General features: G+C 41.3%; 1 protein-coding gene across 1 annotated transcript in view; it reads right to left on the reverse strand.

The window, feature by feature from the left end:
* Positions 1–10,000, reverse strand: part of MTR (5-methyltetrahydrofolate-homocysteine methyltransferase) — a 51,784-nt gene extending 41,784 nt beyond the window's left edge. Inside the window, exons 1-4 of the mRNA XM_041485501.1 lie at positions 9,979–10,000; positions 3,666–3,880; positions 1,007–1,096; positions 115–184 (exon numbers count right to left, since the gene is read on the reverse strand). Of these exons, the coding sequence (XP_041341435.1) occupies positions 115–184; positions 1,007–1,096; positions 3,666–3,880; positions 9,979–10,000 (397 nt within the window). The remainder of the gene's footprint in view (positions 1–114; positions 185–1,006; positions 1,097–3,665; positions 3,881–9,978) is intronic.
* Between the last annotated feature and the right edge of the window lie 6,796 nt (positions 10,001–16,796).

Raw genomic sequence — 16,796 nt, forward strand, 5'->3', positions numbered from 1 at the left:
GCTGTGCATGTTTGCATGTCCCCATAACGTAAACCATCAAGTTACCCTCTAGTTAGCAACATTTCAAAGCATTGTAAAAACTACAAACAAGTAAAAAGTTGAAATAATACTAACCTGTCTGAGCAGTTACAGTGTCTGCTGCTTTTCTGGCCACCTGTGCAGAGACTCTGTTTAATCGATATGCCTGGAACAATTACAGAAATTACAATTACTGAGCAACCTTTAGTTCAGTCCAGGGTAACTCATCCTCAAAGAAACACAACACTTGCATTGAGCAGCTTGAAGTACACTCCAAAGGTTCCAAGTCACACAAGTACATATCAGCACTACCAAGAGGCTTCAAAAGGAACAGCTCAATACATCTCAGCAACAGAGTTACATGGCAGGCTCATCCCACACATGCCCCAGCCTACAGCTGCTAATCATAAAATTTCATTCTATAAGGTAGTAAATAAATCCTACTGAGATCAACAGAAGCTGAAGGACAGGACTTTGATGACAAAATTAGCCTGCTCTTAAGTCCACGTCTTCTTCAAGTAGCATATTTCCAAGTATTTACTTTCACATATTTCCCCAAATTCTCAAAACAATATATAACAAAGAATAGGCACAATAAATGCAAACTAGAAAGGACTTCTACATACACCAGCATGAACAACACATAAGAAATATCCAGGAAAAAAGCAGTTCCATTGTGGCACTGGTAAGTTGGAAGGACTGAAGCAAAACATCCCTGTTCACAGAACTGAGAGATCCTGTGAACACTCAAACAAAATCTAGGACTAATTATTATTGTCTGTACCTCTGCCAACAAGAAGCACACTATGTCTGTGACACAGCAAGTGCCAATTGTCCACAGCAGCAGAAAGGAGCTACAGTCCCATCACATGGCTCAAGAAGCAGCATGCAGCCAAGAAGCACAACACCAATGAATCCTGGGACTAAGCTAATCTTGGCTGCAAGCACATAATTAGTATTTAATGTGTACATAGTTTAGCACTCTTACCAAATGCTCAAGGCCGTAGTCAGCCTGTGCAACTCGGGTGCTGCTGAAAGTGTTGGTTTCAATGATGTCAGCGCCTGACAGCAAGTATTCCTGCAAGGCATGAAAGAAACAAAGCCTGAGGTGTGGAATGCAAGTAACTCAACTACTTTGTCTCATCCAGTTGACAAAAAGTCACAAATCATTTCCCAATTCAAAGCTGATCAAACTCTAAAGGCTTTATTCAAAAGCACAGGGCCAAAGCAGTAGAAGTGTTCCATGTAACGAATTTTCAGAATTTCAGTGTCAGCCACACTTTCCATTAACAAGTGACATTTATAGAGTCACCTCTGCCACTGGAGCACATTCTAGATTTCTGCACAGGGATATGGTCAGACACAGTCCAATCACCTTCAGCAAGCAAGGGCTGCTGCGGGCACTCTCAGAAAAGGCCCAAATTAAACAACAACAGAAAAGATTAGAAAATTTATATGTTCTGAAGAGATTTGTACAGCACCAGAGCACACTGGGACCAAACAGAAGCTTAGGAGAATTATGTTTTGTGCAGATCTCATTTAAAGTTTAACTAATGACTGAGATTTGCAAAACATTTAAGACTTCTGCTGCATTTTGGTTGTCTAATTCCCACTGAAGTAAACTGAAATCAATGCAAACTTCAACATTTTTGCAGATTCTAGCCTGCATTTATATAACCTCTATCAGTTGCCCTTCTCCCTAACTCATCTTTTTGATCCCTTTGAACCCTGGCATGACCATATTCAAAGAAATTCAAACACTTGAAGTGCTAGTTCATCAAAAATACTGATGCCACCATTAAACATAAACCTCTCAGATTTTCCTACAAGAAGCAGATTAACTGATTGAGTTCAACAGTACAAATAAGTCTTGATCCAAATGACAGCTGAAAATAAATTTGTTTTAAAACATGTTTTACTGCAAACAAATATGCTTTCCCTGAACTCCTCTTGAAAACACATAAAAATATCTACCAACAGAGATATACAAGCTCTTACATGTCAACCAACAATATATTAATTTTCTGAAAATTGTCTAAACATATTAAATGTATAAAAGTCCTACAACTTTCCTGTCTACAACTACAGAAGGAAATAACATACTCAAAGCAGGAAGTTAATTTTTTGCCTTTGAAAATACATCACATCTCTAACCTTTGAATCTGACTTTGCCAGCCAAGGCACAGCTAACATTTACTTTTTAAGCTACTGATATCTGTAAGAGCTAACTCACTGGGTCATTAACAAAAAAAAAAAAAAAAAAAAAAAAAAAAAAAAAACAAAAAAACCCAAAACCCCAAAAAAAAAAAAAAAAAAAAAAAAGCCACAAACCCAAACAACAACAACAACAACAACCAAAAAAAAAAAAAAACTAAACAAAATATTTCTTTGTAGCAATATTTTAATCCATTATTGCAAATTCCTTCTGTCCAGTTCTCAGAAGAAATAACCCCTGGTAGCTCTAAGATAAGAAGTCACCACCCATTGCTCAGAAAGCCTCTGACCAAATAGTTGCTGCAGGGATGGGGACCACAAAAGACAGGGTTTTTTTACACTCCTCCGAAAGCACCTATAACTGGCCATTACAGAGATAACAGCAGGATATCTGGTTTGAATCAATACATATTTCTCAGGTCACATCATTAGTCCTCTGCTAAACTACCAAATTCAACTGTTAAAACAGCTTACCTTATTAAAACCACAAACTATTATAAATTCCAAGATACATGAGCACTATTGCTCAGTTGAACTCAGTCTACGAATACTTCCTTCTGAAATTTTTATAGGTCGAAGACTGATTCCTTCGAGCTCATCACTCTTAAAATCCAAAGAATGGCAGTTAAAACTTAATTAAAAAATACCGATTACCTTCCAAGTTTAACCAACATAAGACAAGTATGATTCTCATCAATGAAATACAGATTTTTGTCAATAAATAATTGGAAAAGCCCAGAACACGTGTGAGGCTTCAGCTGAGTAACAAATACCTGCAACACCATTCAAGCATTCTAATTATTACAGTAAGACCTATGAATACCAGCAGCTCAATAAATAGACTTAGGAAGTTGTTTTTTAAAGTCTAATTGAAGATGGGAAAACAATGAAATCTGTTTGCAAATTCCTAATCATCAGCAGATTAGACTGGGCCACACGTTAATATTCTAGGGAAAAACAAGACTGTGGAAGCACATACACTCATTAGGAAGCTCATATACTCATTAACTACACAGGCCTGCTTCAGGCTGCCACACTTAACAGCCCTTTAATACACAATTATAGAAACACATCTAGAATTCAGATATGTCCTACTTAGATGCATTTCAAGTGCTAGCTGAGAACAAAAAGAGAAAATAAAAATGAAATAAAACAGAATCTACAATTAATAGAAATACATCAGGGACGTAAGTCAAAAAGGGATTTAAAAATAGCACTGCCTGGGTGCCATCAGAAACCAAGATAAAAATGCTATGCTCACACAACCAGAACAGTCAAATCTGCTCATTCTTTTTCACATGGCTATCTAGCTCTCTCTTCTCTATCCCCAACAGACAGTGGAGAGCCAGGAGCCTGTGGTACAGAAAAGGGGAATGCAGAGGCCAAGTTCTCCCTGTTTCTCTTGTCAAGAGACAGAAACCAGAACCACCTACCTTGTGTATGTCACAGATTATATCAGGCTGAGTTATACTCAGAAGGTCATTATTGCCTTTCAAAGGCCTGGAATGATCTTTAAATTCATGCCCTCGGAAATCCTCCTCTGTCAGCGCATGTTGCTGGATCATGGTCCCCATGCCCCCATCCAAAACCATTATCCGCTCCTGCAGGATAGATTCAATTTCATCTTCCACACTTTTCTGGAGATCTGCTGGAAAAAGATAAACCCAGTATTTAAGTTGCTCTGAAATTCCCTATCTATACACATGGCCAACCTGAGCTCTTCCCATTCAAGAATAAAGTAACTAATCCTCTACTGAAACCAGACAGTAACTGGTTTACTTCACCTGCAGTTCCAGTAACCTGATGTAAGGTAACCTAAATACAATTAGGATAATTAGGATCAATTGGTCCTTTACCTAAGGACAGTCACCCATACAGTCAACCACAGAAAAAATTAACAGAAGTTCACAAGGGCAAACATGAAAATCTCTACATAAACTAGTTTCTAAAACTGAAAAGTGTGATAATTTCCACCCCAGCAATGTCTGAACAGCAATGCAGAGCTGCCTCTTGGTACCAGACACCACACTATAAGTGGTACACAAGCACAAAGCGGAAATCAGTAAACTTCATTAAAAACAAACAAACAAACAAATACCCACATCTACTCTAACTGCCTAGATCTTAATAATAAAGAGAAATAAACTGAGCAAACAAAAATAATTTTTCAACTGAGTCTTAAATTCCCTTAGGATTACAGTAGTAAATGACAACTTGACAAACACCAAGATATGCCAACAGATAACATCAGGCTTTACTTTCTTTTGCACAAAAGTAACAACATACTCTTTTCCTCCACAGTAATGCCAGAGGAAAATAGATCAGGCAAATCACATCGTTGATTATAAGATATTGAGCAGGGTAAATCTAACTATGACTGAAACAAAATACTGTAGACATTTCAGCACTATCATTAAAAATGAAAATGCAGTACTGCTTCAAGATCCCAAACACAGCCCATCCCAAACATTAATAAAAAGCTTAATCTGAGGCATTAAGAAAACAAACAAAAAACCCAAAAAAAAAAAAAAAAAAAAAAAAAAAACCAAAAAAAGAAAACTCCAAGACCACAGCATAAAACATAAAACCTCCAAGACCACAGCAAAAATAATTCCACTTTTCCCCCTTAGAACATACACAGAATCATTTCAGAATGCAAACACACATACAGCATCAGAGAGTGGGTCAGCTTGGAAGGGACCACAGGGGGTCATCCGTCCCAACCTCCCTGATCAGGCAGGGTCATCCTGGAGCACATGGCACATGCCTGAGACCAGGCAGTTCTTAAATATCTCCAGTGAGGAAGACTCCACAATCTCTCTGGACAACCTGTTCCAGTGCTTGTTCACCCTCACAATGAAGAAGTTCTTTCTCATATTCAGGTGGAACTTCCTGTGCATCAGTTTCTGCCTGTTGCCTCTTCTCCTGTAGGCTGGCACCTTTGAGAAGTGCTTGGATCCATCCTCCTGGTATCCCCCTTTTGGATAGTTACAGGCATTGATAAGATAGTACATATAGCAAAATAATCAAACAACCTCTTTACCAAGAATCCAAACCACAAGAATAGGATCCCACGGATGTTTCACAAACATGTGAATGATGTGCTATTCCTCATCTGTTTTGTTCATTCAGTTTCATCTTACTCTTAAAGACTTGTTTTGTGTTTAGGTTATGAACTATCATCAAAGCCCTTGTAAAAAAATGAATGATTTCCAAGGGACAAAAACATCCTCATGTCTCATTACAACTTAACTTACTACTACACACAATGGTACTTAAAAATCACTGGCAACTGCTAAGCGATTTGACTTTTTTCCTTCTCCATTTGTGCAATGTATCTTCTGTTTTGACATCAGTATTGTTAAAAAAGCAAAGTGCCGGAGAGAAAATGAGGCCATGAGGAAAGCATTGCAGGGTTGCATTTATACCAACACTCTGGAAAAACAGCTCTAAATCAGAAGTAGGCTCAGCATGAAGATAAGTCAAAGAAAATGTACTCTCTAACAAGTATGTAGCATTTGAAGGCAGATTAAAACACCAAAAAGTAAGCCACCCTTGCTTCAAGTTGAAAGTTTTAACACCACACAGGCAGGCTCAGCAGGTTCTTACATAAGAGCTTAAATCTACTCACGTTAAACCATCAAATTATTCATGAAAATAAAATCAATCCTTGAGCTAAAGGCTTTTAGAAGCAAGACATGAAAAACTGTATCTCAAAGTAGGTCTGCAGTGCAGACTCCTAATGGAGTGTAACTCATGTGCTTCCAAGAGCCACAGCCCAGTGAGACACACAGGCACTGAAGCTCACTGGTGCTTTAATGAGCCTCCTAAGCCAAATCCTTGGCCCTGAGAGCTGCATCCCAGACAGCTGAGACAGGCTACTGGAGTCCTCCCAGAACCAGTCCTGCTTTCCATAGGCTTTAACCTACATGCTTCCCGACTATCTCTTCATCCACGCTGGGAAGCAAAGATTTACCCTTTGGTTGTAATCCTGCACCTCACCTGGTCCATCTTGCTTTCTCTACTGCTTGCCTCACCAAACAGAAGCAATGAACAGTCTATGGTTTTCTGCTCATAGAAGCACAGATCCTGCCTCATCAATGCAAGAGCCTTACTCTGAAGTTTTCAAAATCTGTGCTTCTTCAGCAGCATCTCAAAAAGCTGCAGGAAATAGGGTGGGAATCATGAGGGTGGCCATCAGAGCTTTACAGAGGGTTGCAACAGCTCCAAGCCCACCAAAACCCAATTTACCTGTCCTGGCTATGGATAACAACTGACTCTTCTTCCATGCACTACTTGAAGTCGTGCCTTGGCACACTGATGGTGCAACTTCAAGTTGAAAACAAAGTCTGAAGACAGGTCCAAAAACACTCCAGAAATCAAAGAAGATTGATTCAAAAAGCCATGCTAGGAAGTGCTGAACTCTGTCCTTGGAACAAAAGTAGGGAGGAAGCTGGAAGTCAGTTCTACTAACAAGTACCATAATCTTAATTCAGCATTCAGCTCAAGCAATTCCCCTCTCCAGCACAAACAGGGTATGACAAAATATTACAGAATAAAAGAAAAAAATGTTTGGACAAATTCCTAGGCAGGGAAAAATCAGGTCAGCCTTTTCATTCTTGTTTTTGCTTACGCACCCTGCTCTTACCTCTGCTCAGCCAGGAGCTAATGAAAATTTTGTTTAATAAAGGTTGCTGGTGAGCTTTGGGAAATGGATATCCTTTTCCATCCAGAAGTGTCCAGGCTATGCTTCTGTAGCAATAACAGAAATAGAAGGAAACCAGCAATGGTAACAGGACCCAGGACCAATTACCTTGATTTTACACTCTACTGAAACTACTGAAGCTTCACTTCCCCAAGGTAAACACTCTGTCTTGAAATCATATGAACAAGGGAATTATTTGTCTGTAACAGAGAAATTATCTGAGTTCTTCTACTCCTTGTAGAATAGCTGTTCACCCCTACAGTCATTCACTAACAATTATAAACTTCCCCCAACTGTAACCTTTCATTTTTTGCAATGTAAGCAACTAAACAGTCAGGGAATAAGGAAAGATGATGTTCCTTCATCCCAATTCAATCACCTACAGACCACATGTGCAGAATTGAAGGGATGTGTGTTTTGCACAAGAAACAGGACTTCAAAGATTCCAATTTGCTCTAAACCAAACTTTTGTGATGCCTGCAATGATTCTCAAAAGGTATTGTTTTTTATTACTGATGGACTTCCATTGCAAATTTATTTTTAGTATAAAATAGTCTGGTATAGAAGTACTTGGAAGGGAATAAAGGATTACAAGTTGTTTCCAAAGCTTTTCTAAAGGAGCAGGCCAACTGTGACAGTATTAAAGTGTTTTGATCACATTAATGTCCCAGAACACGAACGGAGGAACTGCACAGAGAGAGAGGCACTTACAGGACCTGCTGTTTCCTAGGCTGACCAGCTCCTCTCTTCACTGGAAACAGGGCCTCTCCATATTTGCACATCTGAATTCAACAAATCAGCATTCCCCCCAACAGCTGCAAGCACAAGCCTCCCCATCATTCAAAAAATTACTGTGCAGCATGCAGAATTTACAGTATTAGTACCTAGAAAGGATGCTCTTGCCATCAGCCTGCCACAGACAGCTCATGATAACCTCAGCATTATTTGATACTCAATTAATTAAATTGTCTTCAACTGGGTGCCCTCTGGCAACAATAAGATCTTCATGAACTGTAGCAACAGATGTTACACAGGTCCTCTGCAACAGTGGGCAGCAGCACCCTGTTGCTATGTTATTTTTTACTCAGCCTATCCAAAGAGAGAAGTATTGGATCTTACCACTTCACCTTGGGCACTTATGTGCACCTTGCTAATATTTCCATGTAGGCAGCTGTCTTATGAACCATTCAGTTCTTACATAACAGACAAATACTTAGTACCCAATGCATTTCCAAAGTTAGCTTGAGAGGCAAACAACCACTACAAAAGTCACTGAATTTTCAGAATAGCAATGTCCTGTTAGCTGTGCCCACTGTCTCTAGCTAAACATGCAAATCCCAGGTTTAGAAAGCTCCCTGTGTTAGAACCACAATTGTTCATCTTCTGACGTTAAACTGTCCACAAGAGATGTTCATTATAGGCAGGACTCACCAGGAAACAGGCCTGCATGGCCTCACTTTGTGGGATGCCCTGCCCGTCAAAGGCTAGTGAGAAACACTGTGCTCAGCTTCTCCATAACCCACTCCTGAAACCAGATCCTTTGCCTCACTGCCAGAGGGACACACCACTGCCTTGTGCCTGCTCACTGGGGCTCCACAAATATCCCCGTCACACAATTTGTGCTTCTGTCTATTCAGAACTTCTCTCCCACTGCCACTGCTTCTCAATCTGCTGCCACAACACCTTCACACTTTCCATTTCAGCTAAACCCATTTGGATCTGCAGCAGGGCAGTCACTAGCCCACGGCTTGACCCCAAGCGGCACGGGAGAAAGGGCAGGGCAGGGCATGTCACTTCAACATCCTCTTTGCCAGAGGAACCTGGAGAAATCTCAGGCCCCAGAAGCTGGCTGTGGAGTCGGTGCCGAGCAGGACTGCAGGCCTGTTTTCACATGCTGAGGGATGCAAGCCCGAGCTGAAGCACAGGCTCAGCACCAGGCACTCCCTCACGAGTGTCGTTACAGATGGATAGTGAGATGACTGGCTCTCGCAATTAAGGGATAACTATTGTGTGAATATTAAGAAAAGCTTTAGTGATGCATAGTTATGTTATTGTAGTTTAGATGTCCTCTGTTCTCCCCATAATTCCCTTTTCCCCCCCGTATTGTTACCATCAGACAGCCTGGGTTGTCCAGGACAGGTAAGAAGAAGGCGTGCAGATGTGTCCCTTGCATGGGGCAGTCGGGAATGGACAAGCTTGCTGTTTAGGGGGTGCGACATGGCAATACCTGATCCCCAATCAAGTTACAAGAAAGCAGACTCCACCGGTAAATGGCAAAGAAGAGCTGACTGACAAACTTTGGGAGGGGCCAGGGCTGGCTGACGCATCCCCCAGGGGTATAAAACACTGAGCATGCATCTTGAAGATGAACTGGCCACGTGGTATCCGCGAGACGGTTCCCAGCGCTGCGAATTTTTCCTTATGTTGTCATTTTGTTATATTTTTGTAAAGGTTTAATAAACCTTTTTAAATTTTCAAAGTGAGCAGCTGTTTCTCACAAGTATTAAAAGGGGAAGTGCTTGGGGTCTCTGCTGGCCGCAGCACCAGTGGAAGCAGCCACTGACAGAGCAGTCCATTTAAAAACACCAACGCCAAGTAGGAGCTGTAATTTTACTTATCCTCCCCATCCAACGACTTCTGTTTAACCCGGGAAATGGCACTTTTGACTCAGAGTCCCGAGCATCTGGAGCACACCCAGCCCCTCCCACCGAGCCACTTTCCCGGCACAACTGCGTGGCTGGACGGGTCGGTGCGGGTATCCTGGAGGTCCTTCCCAGCCCCTCCCTGGCAGGAGGCAGCTGCTCCAAGGCCCGGCACCAAAAAAGCGCACTCACTCACTCACTCACTCACTCACTCGTGACACGCCACACGCCGCTTCTGCAGAAAAAGTTACACGAAGTGTGTAAGTGCCACCCCCGCCTGCACCAAGCCGCGGGCACCTCCAGGGAATGTGAAGGGACGGCGCGGCCGCCGCCCCCTCACAGCCCGCCCGGCCACCCCCGCCTCGGTGCCCCCACGCCCCCGGCGCTCGCGGCCGTTACCCGTCGGCCCCGCGGGCGCCATCGCTGCCGAGACGTCACCGCCCGCGGCCGGGGCCCCGCGCGCTGCCCGTGACGCGCGAGCTCCGCCCCGAGCGCGGGGGGCAGGCACCTCGGCGTGAGGGGAGCGGCTGTCGTCTGTCCGTGGCAGACAGACAGACAGAGGCACCAACAGACCCAGACGGCAGCTCGGCCTTCCAGCTAACTCACCTTAAATGCCCCGGGGGGAGGGATGATTTTGGAGCCAGGCAGAGTTCAATAAAATTGAGTTGTCTCTCATGGCGGGGAGAAGCGGGGCGGGGATGTGGTGTAGGGGGATGATTCTTTCAAACTCAAGCGATGAATGTGCTGCATTTAGAGACAAATGAGGAGGCAGGTAAATAGGTCTTAGGGAAGCTGGAAGTTGGACATGCCAGTGATGTATGGATGCACGTTACTGTCATGTAAACCTGGAAGCAAGATTATACTAAAGGAATCAAATTTAAGTCACAGTTTGCTTGACAGATGAAAAAAACGAATGAAATATGGCATATTTTGACACAAGAGTTTCACTTCCGGTGGTACAGCCTTTCAACTGCTTATGTGAGGACTCACCTTCTAAAAGAAATAAATATTCACAGAACAACGCTGCAATCACCACGCTGTGTGTAGAATGTGCTGCCAAGAGTTGGAGTAGCCCAAAGGAATAACCGATCTTCTCATTTCATGTTAGTAATTCAAGTGCCAATAACAAGCATGGGGAGCATTGTCATCTAAACAGGTTCAGTGGTGAAAATGTGAAAAGAAGGAAGCCTGTAAAATGGAAGCTAAACATTCACTCTTGAATTTCCTTTTGAGACACAGAAACAGTGATTACAAACTCCTTTGAGTCTAATGTGATGTAGGAACTTTCATAATGAGCTGTCACTTTGGTCAATAGTAAATCAAGTATATATATTTTTAAAAATAGTCTTATGTTTAGATAACATATATATCTAATCCATTTTCAGAATAAATGCTGGCAGCCCACAAATCAACTAGGTAGTAGTCCAGCTTCAGTTGTAGGAGGCCATGCTCCAGTTTTGAATGACAGGAGATGTTGGAGAGCAGACCTTACCTGTCAGCAAACCACTGCAGTGGTCAGCCTGAGCTCCTAGTGCAAAAATGTGTCCCAAAATTCCAGTCTAAGATGTGATTGTCGGGAAACCCATACTCTAAAAACCTAACAACAGAAGTGGAATACACTAAACAGAAGCAGAAATTAGGTATTTCCAACAAATGCCTAGTTTGATCGCTAATAAACACAATTTGCATCTATTACAGAGATGGGCAATGCTTTGAGAACTGCTCATTATGAGATTTTAGGGGGTGCATTTTCTTGCTTGACTTTTTGACAGCTTCCAACCTTTTTGTCATGTCACATAACACTGTGAAAATTTCCTCTGGCAGCAATGCAGGTTACAAAGCTCACTGTCTACACAGTTGCTTTGTGGTGACAGATCTTTGTACCACAGCTCAGCACGTCCTTGCATGTGCTGATGCAGTTGTTTGTGTAACTGCTGCAAAGTAGGTCAGTAGGAAAAAAAAAAAAAAAAACCTGCAGATTTGAAGGTGTTTTTGAAAAGGATCATTTCACATATCCCAGTTCCTTTGCAGTTTCACAATCAAATTAAGCCAGTTAGACCATGTGATGCTGTGAAAGGTTAGTCCCAAATTCCAGCCTGTGCCATCCTCCTGTTTCCATCCTTTTCCTTGTGTGGGTGCTAGCCCTTGAACACAGTTCTTCTGTAAACAGAAAAGTCAGTTATCAGTGGTAACAGATCTCTGATCCAATTCATCTGCAGTGGAATGATCTCTAGGGCTGATGTAGGAAAAGCAGCAGGAAGAGAGGGCAACAACCTTCCAGCCTCAGACTGTGTTCAATCTGCTTGAGAGACTGGAGTTGTGCAAACAACCAAAGGAGCACAACTGAAGCAGGATACACTTCGGAGGGTGAAGGGAAGAGGAAGGAGTGGATGAGTGGTAAACTCATCCAACAAAGAAGTAACGACACAAAACTTCATCCTTAATGTGTTTTGCAGTGTTAGAGAATCTCAGGTCCCTTTTCTTGGTTTAGTTTCAATACTGACAGTATTGCACAGTGCTGGGAGTCCTGGTGTGTGTCCCTGTCCCAAGGCTGACACACACCTGCAATTACCATGATTTTTGAGCTGTTTCTTTGAGACGCTCTAACACATGGTGTGGTTGGACAGAACATTCAAGGATTTGCAGTGAACATGTCCTTAAGCTTGAAATGTGGTTGTTTTGTTTTTGGTTTTTTTTGTCTTACAAAACATTGTTCTTATTTTGCTAAATTAGCTTGTCAAAATACTGTTCCAATTAATACATTCCCTTTAATACCAGGAGCAGCTTAGAGGTGCAGAGCAGTGAGTAAAGCAGAGGAGAACACAAAGGTGGCATCATTCCTATGTGTGAGAAACTTGACCTTAGCACTGTTGGGAATTAGCCCTATTTAAACATCAGGTGCAGACACGGAGTCACTCACACATCATTGTGAGAATCCTGGTTTCTGAAAGAGGTTATATGTGGTGGTTTAGTGAAGCTAGAATCTTCCTAATTGCAGCAAGACTAAATCCAAATGAATATCCTTAGCAAAAGAAATTTAAAACTCTAAGTCAGATCGAGTTCTGGTGTTTATTCCAAGTATATTTGAATGTGTTTTCAAGCCACTGTTTCCCCAGCTCGTCCCACACACAGAGATAAAGTCTCACAAAAAGACCTTTTTAAACCAGGCAGTGTTTGAAGCAAACAAAGCCATCCTCATATTTTGATTATTTTTCCAGTGCCAAGGATGCTTGTCCAACTTGTCACTCTACTTGCACACCCATGCATTCACCTTACACGTGTGTAAAATCAAACACAGGTCTTTAGCCCACTTTTAGCTTTTGGAGGTGTGTTTTAAATACCTCCACAATATTAATTACAAAAATACACCTCTCCCATATTATCTGCCTTTATTTCTGAGGATGCAGTTCCTAATGGGTTTTTCATATAAGTAATCCTTATTTAAACAAGAACAGTAGAATTATTCATTTTACTATAGAACAGTTGCATTTCAGAGAAATATATCCAAATGAAGCATTCACAACTCCATGCAGAAGTCTGAAGGGGAAAGCAGATTAATCTGATTTCAGAGTACAGGTCTTGGCACTCTCTTCTGTGAAATTACCACTTGTGCTGTTTTGCTGCAGCTGGATTCTTGCCCTGTTTTAGATTACTAAGTTGGACTGCTTGTTTCATATTTTCAGAACTTCCTCTGAGCTTAAGAATTACTATTTGTTTTTAATAATTTTGTAGACCCACAACTTAGAGGGTGATTTTTTTTTTTTTTTTTTGTAATCCAAATACAAATTATCTGTTCTGTATAAGTCAAATTATGATCTTAACATTTTTCTTCCAGGATCAAAATCATATCTGGAGGCAAAAGAAAGCTGAGTGCTTTGAGATCAATTCTAAGTACACTCCAAATGTCAGAATAGCCTATTAAAGATATTAAACCAACATCTTTATTCTACATATTTACCAGAGATTTTGGACTTCACTACTTAAAAAAAAGCCCAAAGTCTTCATGACAGTGAAATCAAACACACTAGAGTGAACTGAATATAACATTTTGCCTCACTTTAGAGAATCTTTGTTGATGAAAGAGTGTATAAATGCCTAGAAGAACTACAATGCAGGCATGAGAGGACTGGGAATTCAATAGGGGGTGTAGTCTTACAGCTTATTCATACTGCTGGCAAATTGTGTCAACTGCTTTCAACTAGTTACAGGTTTGTTCCTGTAAATATTTTATATTTATTTTGTTATGAAATTTTGCAGCATTTTTTAAACTCTTAAGTATGCACCTTTCAGGCATCCACATCAAAATCATAGAAGAGAGGCTGGTGGTGTTCTCAGGGCCATACCAGTCGATAGACAAGCTCAGAGATACAGACTCCAGGAGCTGAAGGGAACTGTCAGAGCACAAGTCCTAGGCATACTTTTGCTGCCTGTGCACTGTAAATGGGATTACACTTCTCCTGACAAGCACATCGGTTTGTGATCAACACAGCTTGAGATCTATGAAAATGTGGTGACTGAGGAGGATTATAGAAAAGTCTGAGCAGCTCTGAATGGTGGACAATGAGAAAACAAAGCCAAGCAGCCCAACCATCTGCATCCTGGTAGTGCAAGCACGGCACAATGAGGCAGAGAAAAGGGACGTGCACAGGTCATGTGATGTGTGAGTGGCACTGGAGAGCTTCCAGCAGCGCATCCAGCTGTCAGGCATGGCTCCATCCCTGGGAGAGAGTAGCCGCAATTCTGTCGCTTTCTTTCATTAAAAAAACAAACCTTGTAAGATTTTTTTGCAAGGGCAGAGGGAATATTTCTGTGTAAAATACCTTGAAAGACCAGTGCTCTACTTGGCTTTCTCTAACTTACACAGAGAAACAGTCCAGTATGTTGTCAACAATCTCTTGAAAATCATGTTTTATAGGCAGCTCTCTTCTCGTTAAAGGACTTTGGAACTGCATGGTTCATTCAGTTTGGTTTGAAGTCTAATAAGTTAGGTTTCCAAACTCTGTGGAAACTGCTTATGAGTACAGACATAGCAGTGACATTTTCCCTACCATTCCTATAGGCAGGCACCATCTCCCTTAGTCTGAGAGAGATTTGAGCAATGCTATATCCCCTCCCATGCATTCAATTCATTCTAGAAGAGCAGAAACAGAGAGGGGAGAAGGAAGCTGATGAGGTAAGGAGCAAGGGAACAGCAGCATGGATTTAAGTCCCAGACATGAAGTAGAAAACAAGTTTAAGGAACCTCTTCCAGAAATACAAACTTTTCTAGAAAGTTTATTTTGCTGCAGATACTATGACTAAAGAAAATTGTTTTCAAATCAACATATTAAATGAAAGAAAAATGCAAGTGGTACAACAATATAGAAAATATCAGACAAAAAAAGAACCTTAATGCTGAAAGTCTTGTGTATGAATGAAAAAATGAAGAAACATGAAAAAATATTCAGAGGTGATGTTGGTTCTAAATCTTGCCTAAGCTTCAGAAGTAAAATTGTGAGGAAGAAGCAGCCTCTTACACCAGCCATGACATGGGCAAGAGACACTGACAGGGAGCACTGCTCTAGAGCAGAGTATTTCTTTAGTTATCAGTAATACACATTCACATTTTTTAAAATGCCCAGAGTGTACTTTGTCATCCTAAAGGCCAAGTATTTCCACCCTGTTGACTACTGGTACCTGTCAGGTCTTACTCTTTGGCAAGTTCTCAACATAGAAGTGGAAAGTTTCTTTTGTTAGCCTGTGGTCTACAATAATCCTGTTTGAGTTTTTCTTTTCCTTTGGGTATCTCTTTTTTTGCCTTGTCAAACTAAAGGACTTCAGTTTGGGCCTTAACACTTGTTAAGCCTAAAATGTATTAAGCAACCTAAGATATGCTGACAAGTCCTCAGAAATCTCTATTAGCATTGCTACATTGTGTTAGCATTTTCCTTCTATATTTTCCAGGATCGGGAAAACAGTCTTTGTACAACCCCTCATGTAGTAGTCACTGCCAATGACTTGAGCTTGGAGGTAACATAAGAGAGCTGCAAGAGAAAGTAGATCCAAGTCTCCCTGTATATTCTTCCATGTGCAAATACTGTGTATTATCCTTCCCTTCTCTCCTGTTTGCTCTTCCACATGCAGATAGGACGGTACATTGGGAGCTGGCAAAGCCTCCAGAAGGGTATGAAGAGGGTAGAGCCTGGGGTGTTGGTTAATCACACTTAAGTCTCCCATCCCCTCTTTACTATGTAGAGCAAAACTCACTGCAAGCACTTGGATTTTGATGCCAGCAGGTGCTGGTGGAGTAATCTGTGGTTTATATCTTAAATTTTCATGTGGTACACAAACATCTTTCCATAGAGCTGATGACTGAAGAGCATACTATCATTCATGTCTATTGACAGGTCTGATAAGTACTTCAGGAGTAGCAGGTAAAGCTAAAGATATTAAATAAAAACAAAGGGAAGAACACTCTATTGCCTTAGTACAAATCAAGAATAACTGCATTCTGATCAAGCAGAAATAAAGTGTCTCCCTTTAAAATCCAGTTCAAGGGAGCCTTGAAATCATTAAACTAGATTTGAGTCAACATCTCCAGTCGGAAACATTTAAGCTCTAAGGGACAGTTGTTAAATGTGGGAAGAGGGCAGTGGCAGACAGAGGCTGGTGTCTGAGTTAGAAGGGAAAGTGATCTGCCAAGAGACAGTAATGCTGGCAGGAAAGGAGGTGCCTCCTCAGAAAAGGCAAATTAATGACCAGGACTGCTAAAGGCAATCCTGTCTGCAGAGCAGCACTTCAGTTAAAGGCCACCACTACAAGAAGGGGTAATGACCCTGATCAGGATGTTGCCTTATTGCAAAAGCTATTCCAAAAGGCAGAATGTTAATTTCACTATAGCTTTTCCAGTTGTCCCTTGCAAATAAGGCCAGTCAGGCCATCTGGGTTCAGGGTCTGGCTTGATGAAACAATAAGTCTTACAGAAAATCTGCTTAAGTTCCCAGAAGAGCGAGAGTGTTGGGGCAGTCAGGTGGGGTCATAATTGAATGGTTTCAGTTTTTCATACTGAAATAAAATGAAAAAGCTAGTTATTAATTTTTGATGGATGGAAGGTGTTTGCACAACCATAATCAAAACATTTCATTTGTAGTGCTGTTTGGACAAGTCTTCTTAAGTTTAGGTGGCTGATAGAAATGTATTGTTTGTTAAGAATGAAAAATGTTAAAAAATGTGTTGTC

Source organism: Pyrgilauda ruficollis, unplaced genomic scaffold, assembly GCF_017590135.1.
Source record: "Pyrgilauda ruficollis isolate IOZ18807 unplaced genomic scaffold, ASM1759013v1 scaffold70, whole genome shotgun sequence".
NCBI classification, from domain to species: domain Eukaryota; kingdom Metazoa; phylum Chordata; class Aves; order Passeriformes; family Passeridae; genus Pyrgilauda; species Pyrgilauda ruficollis.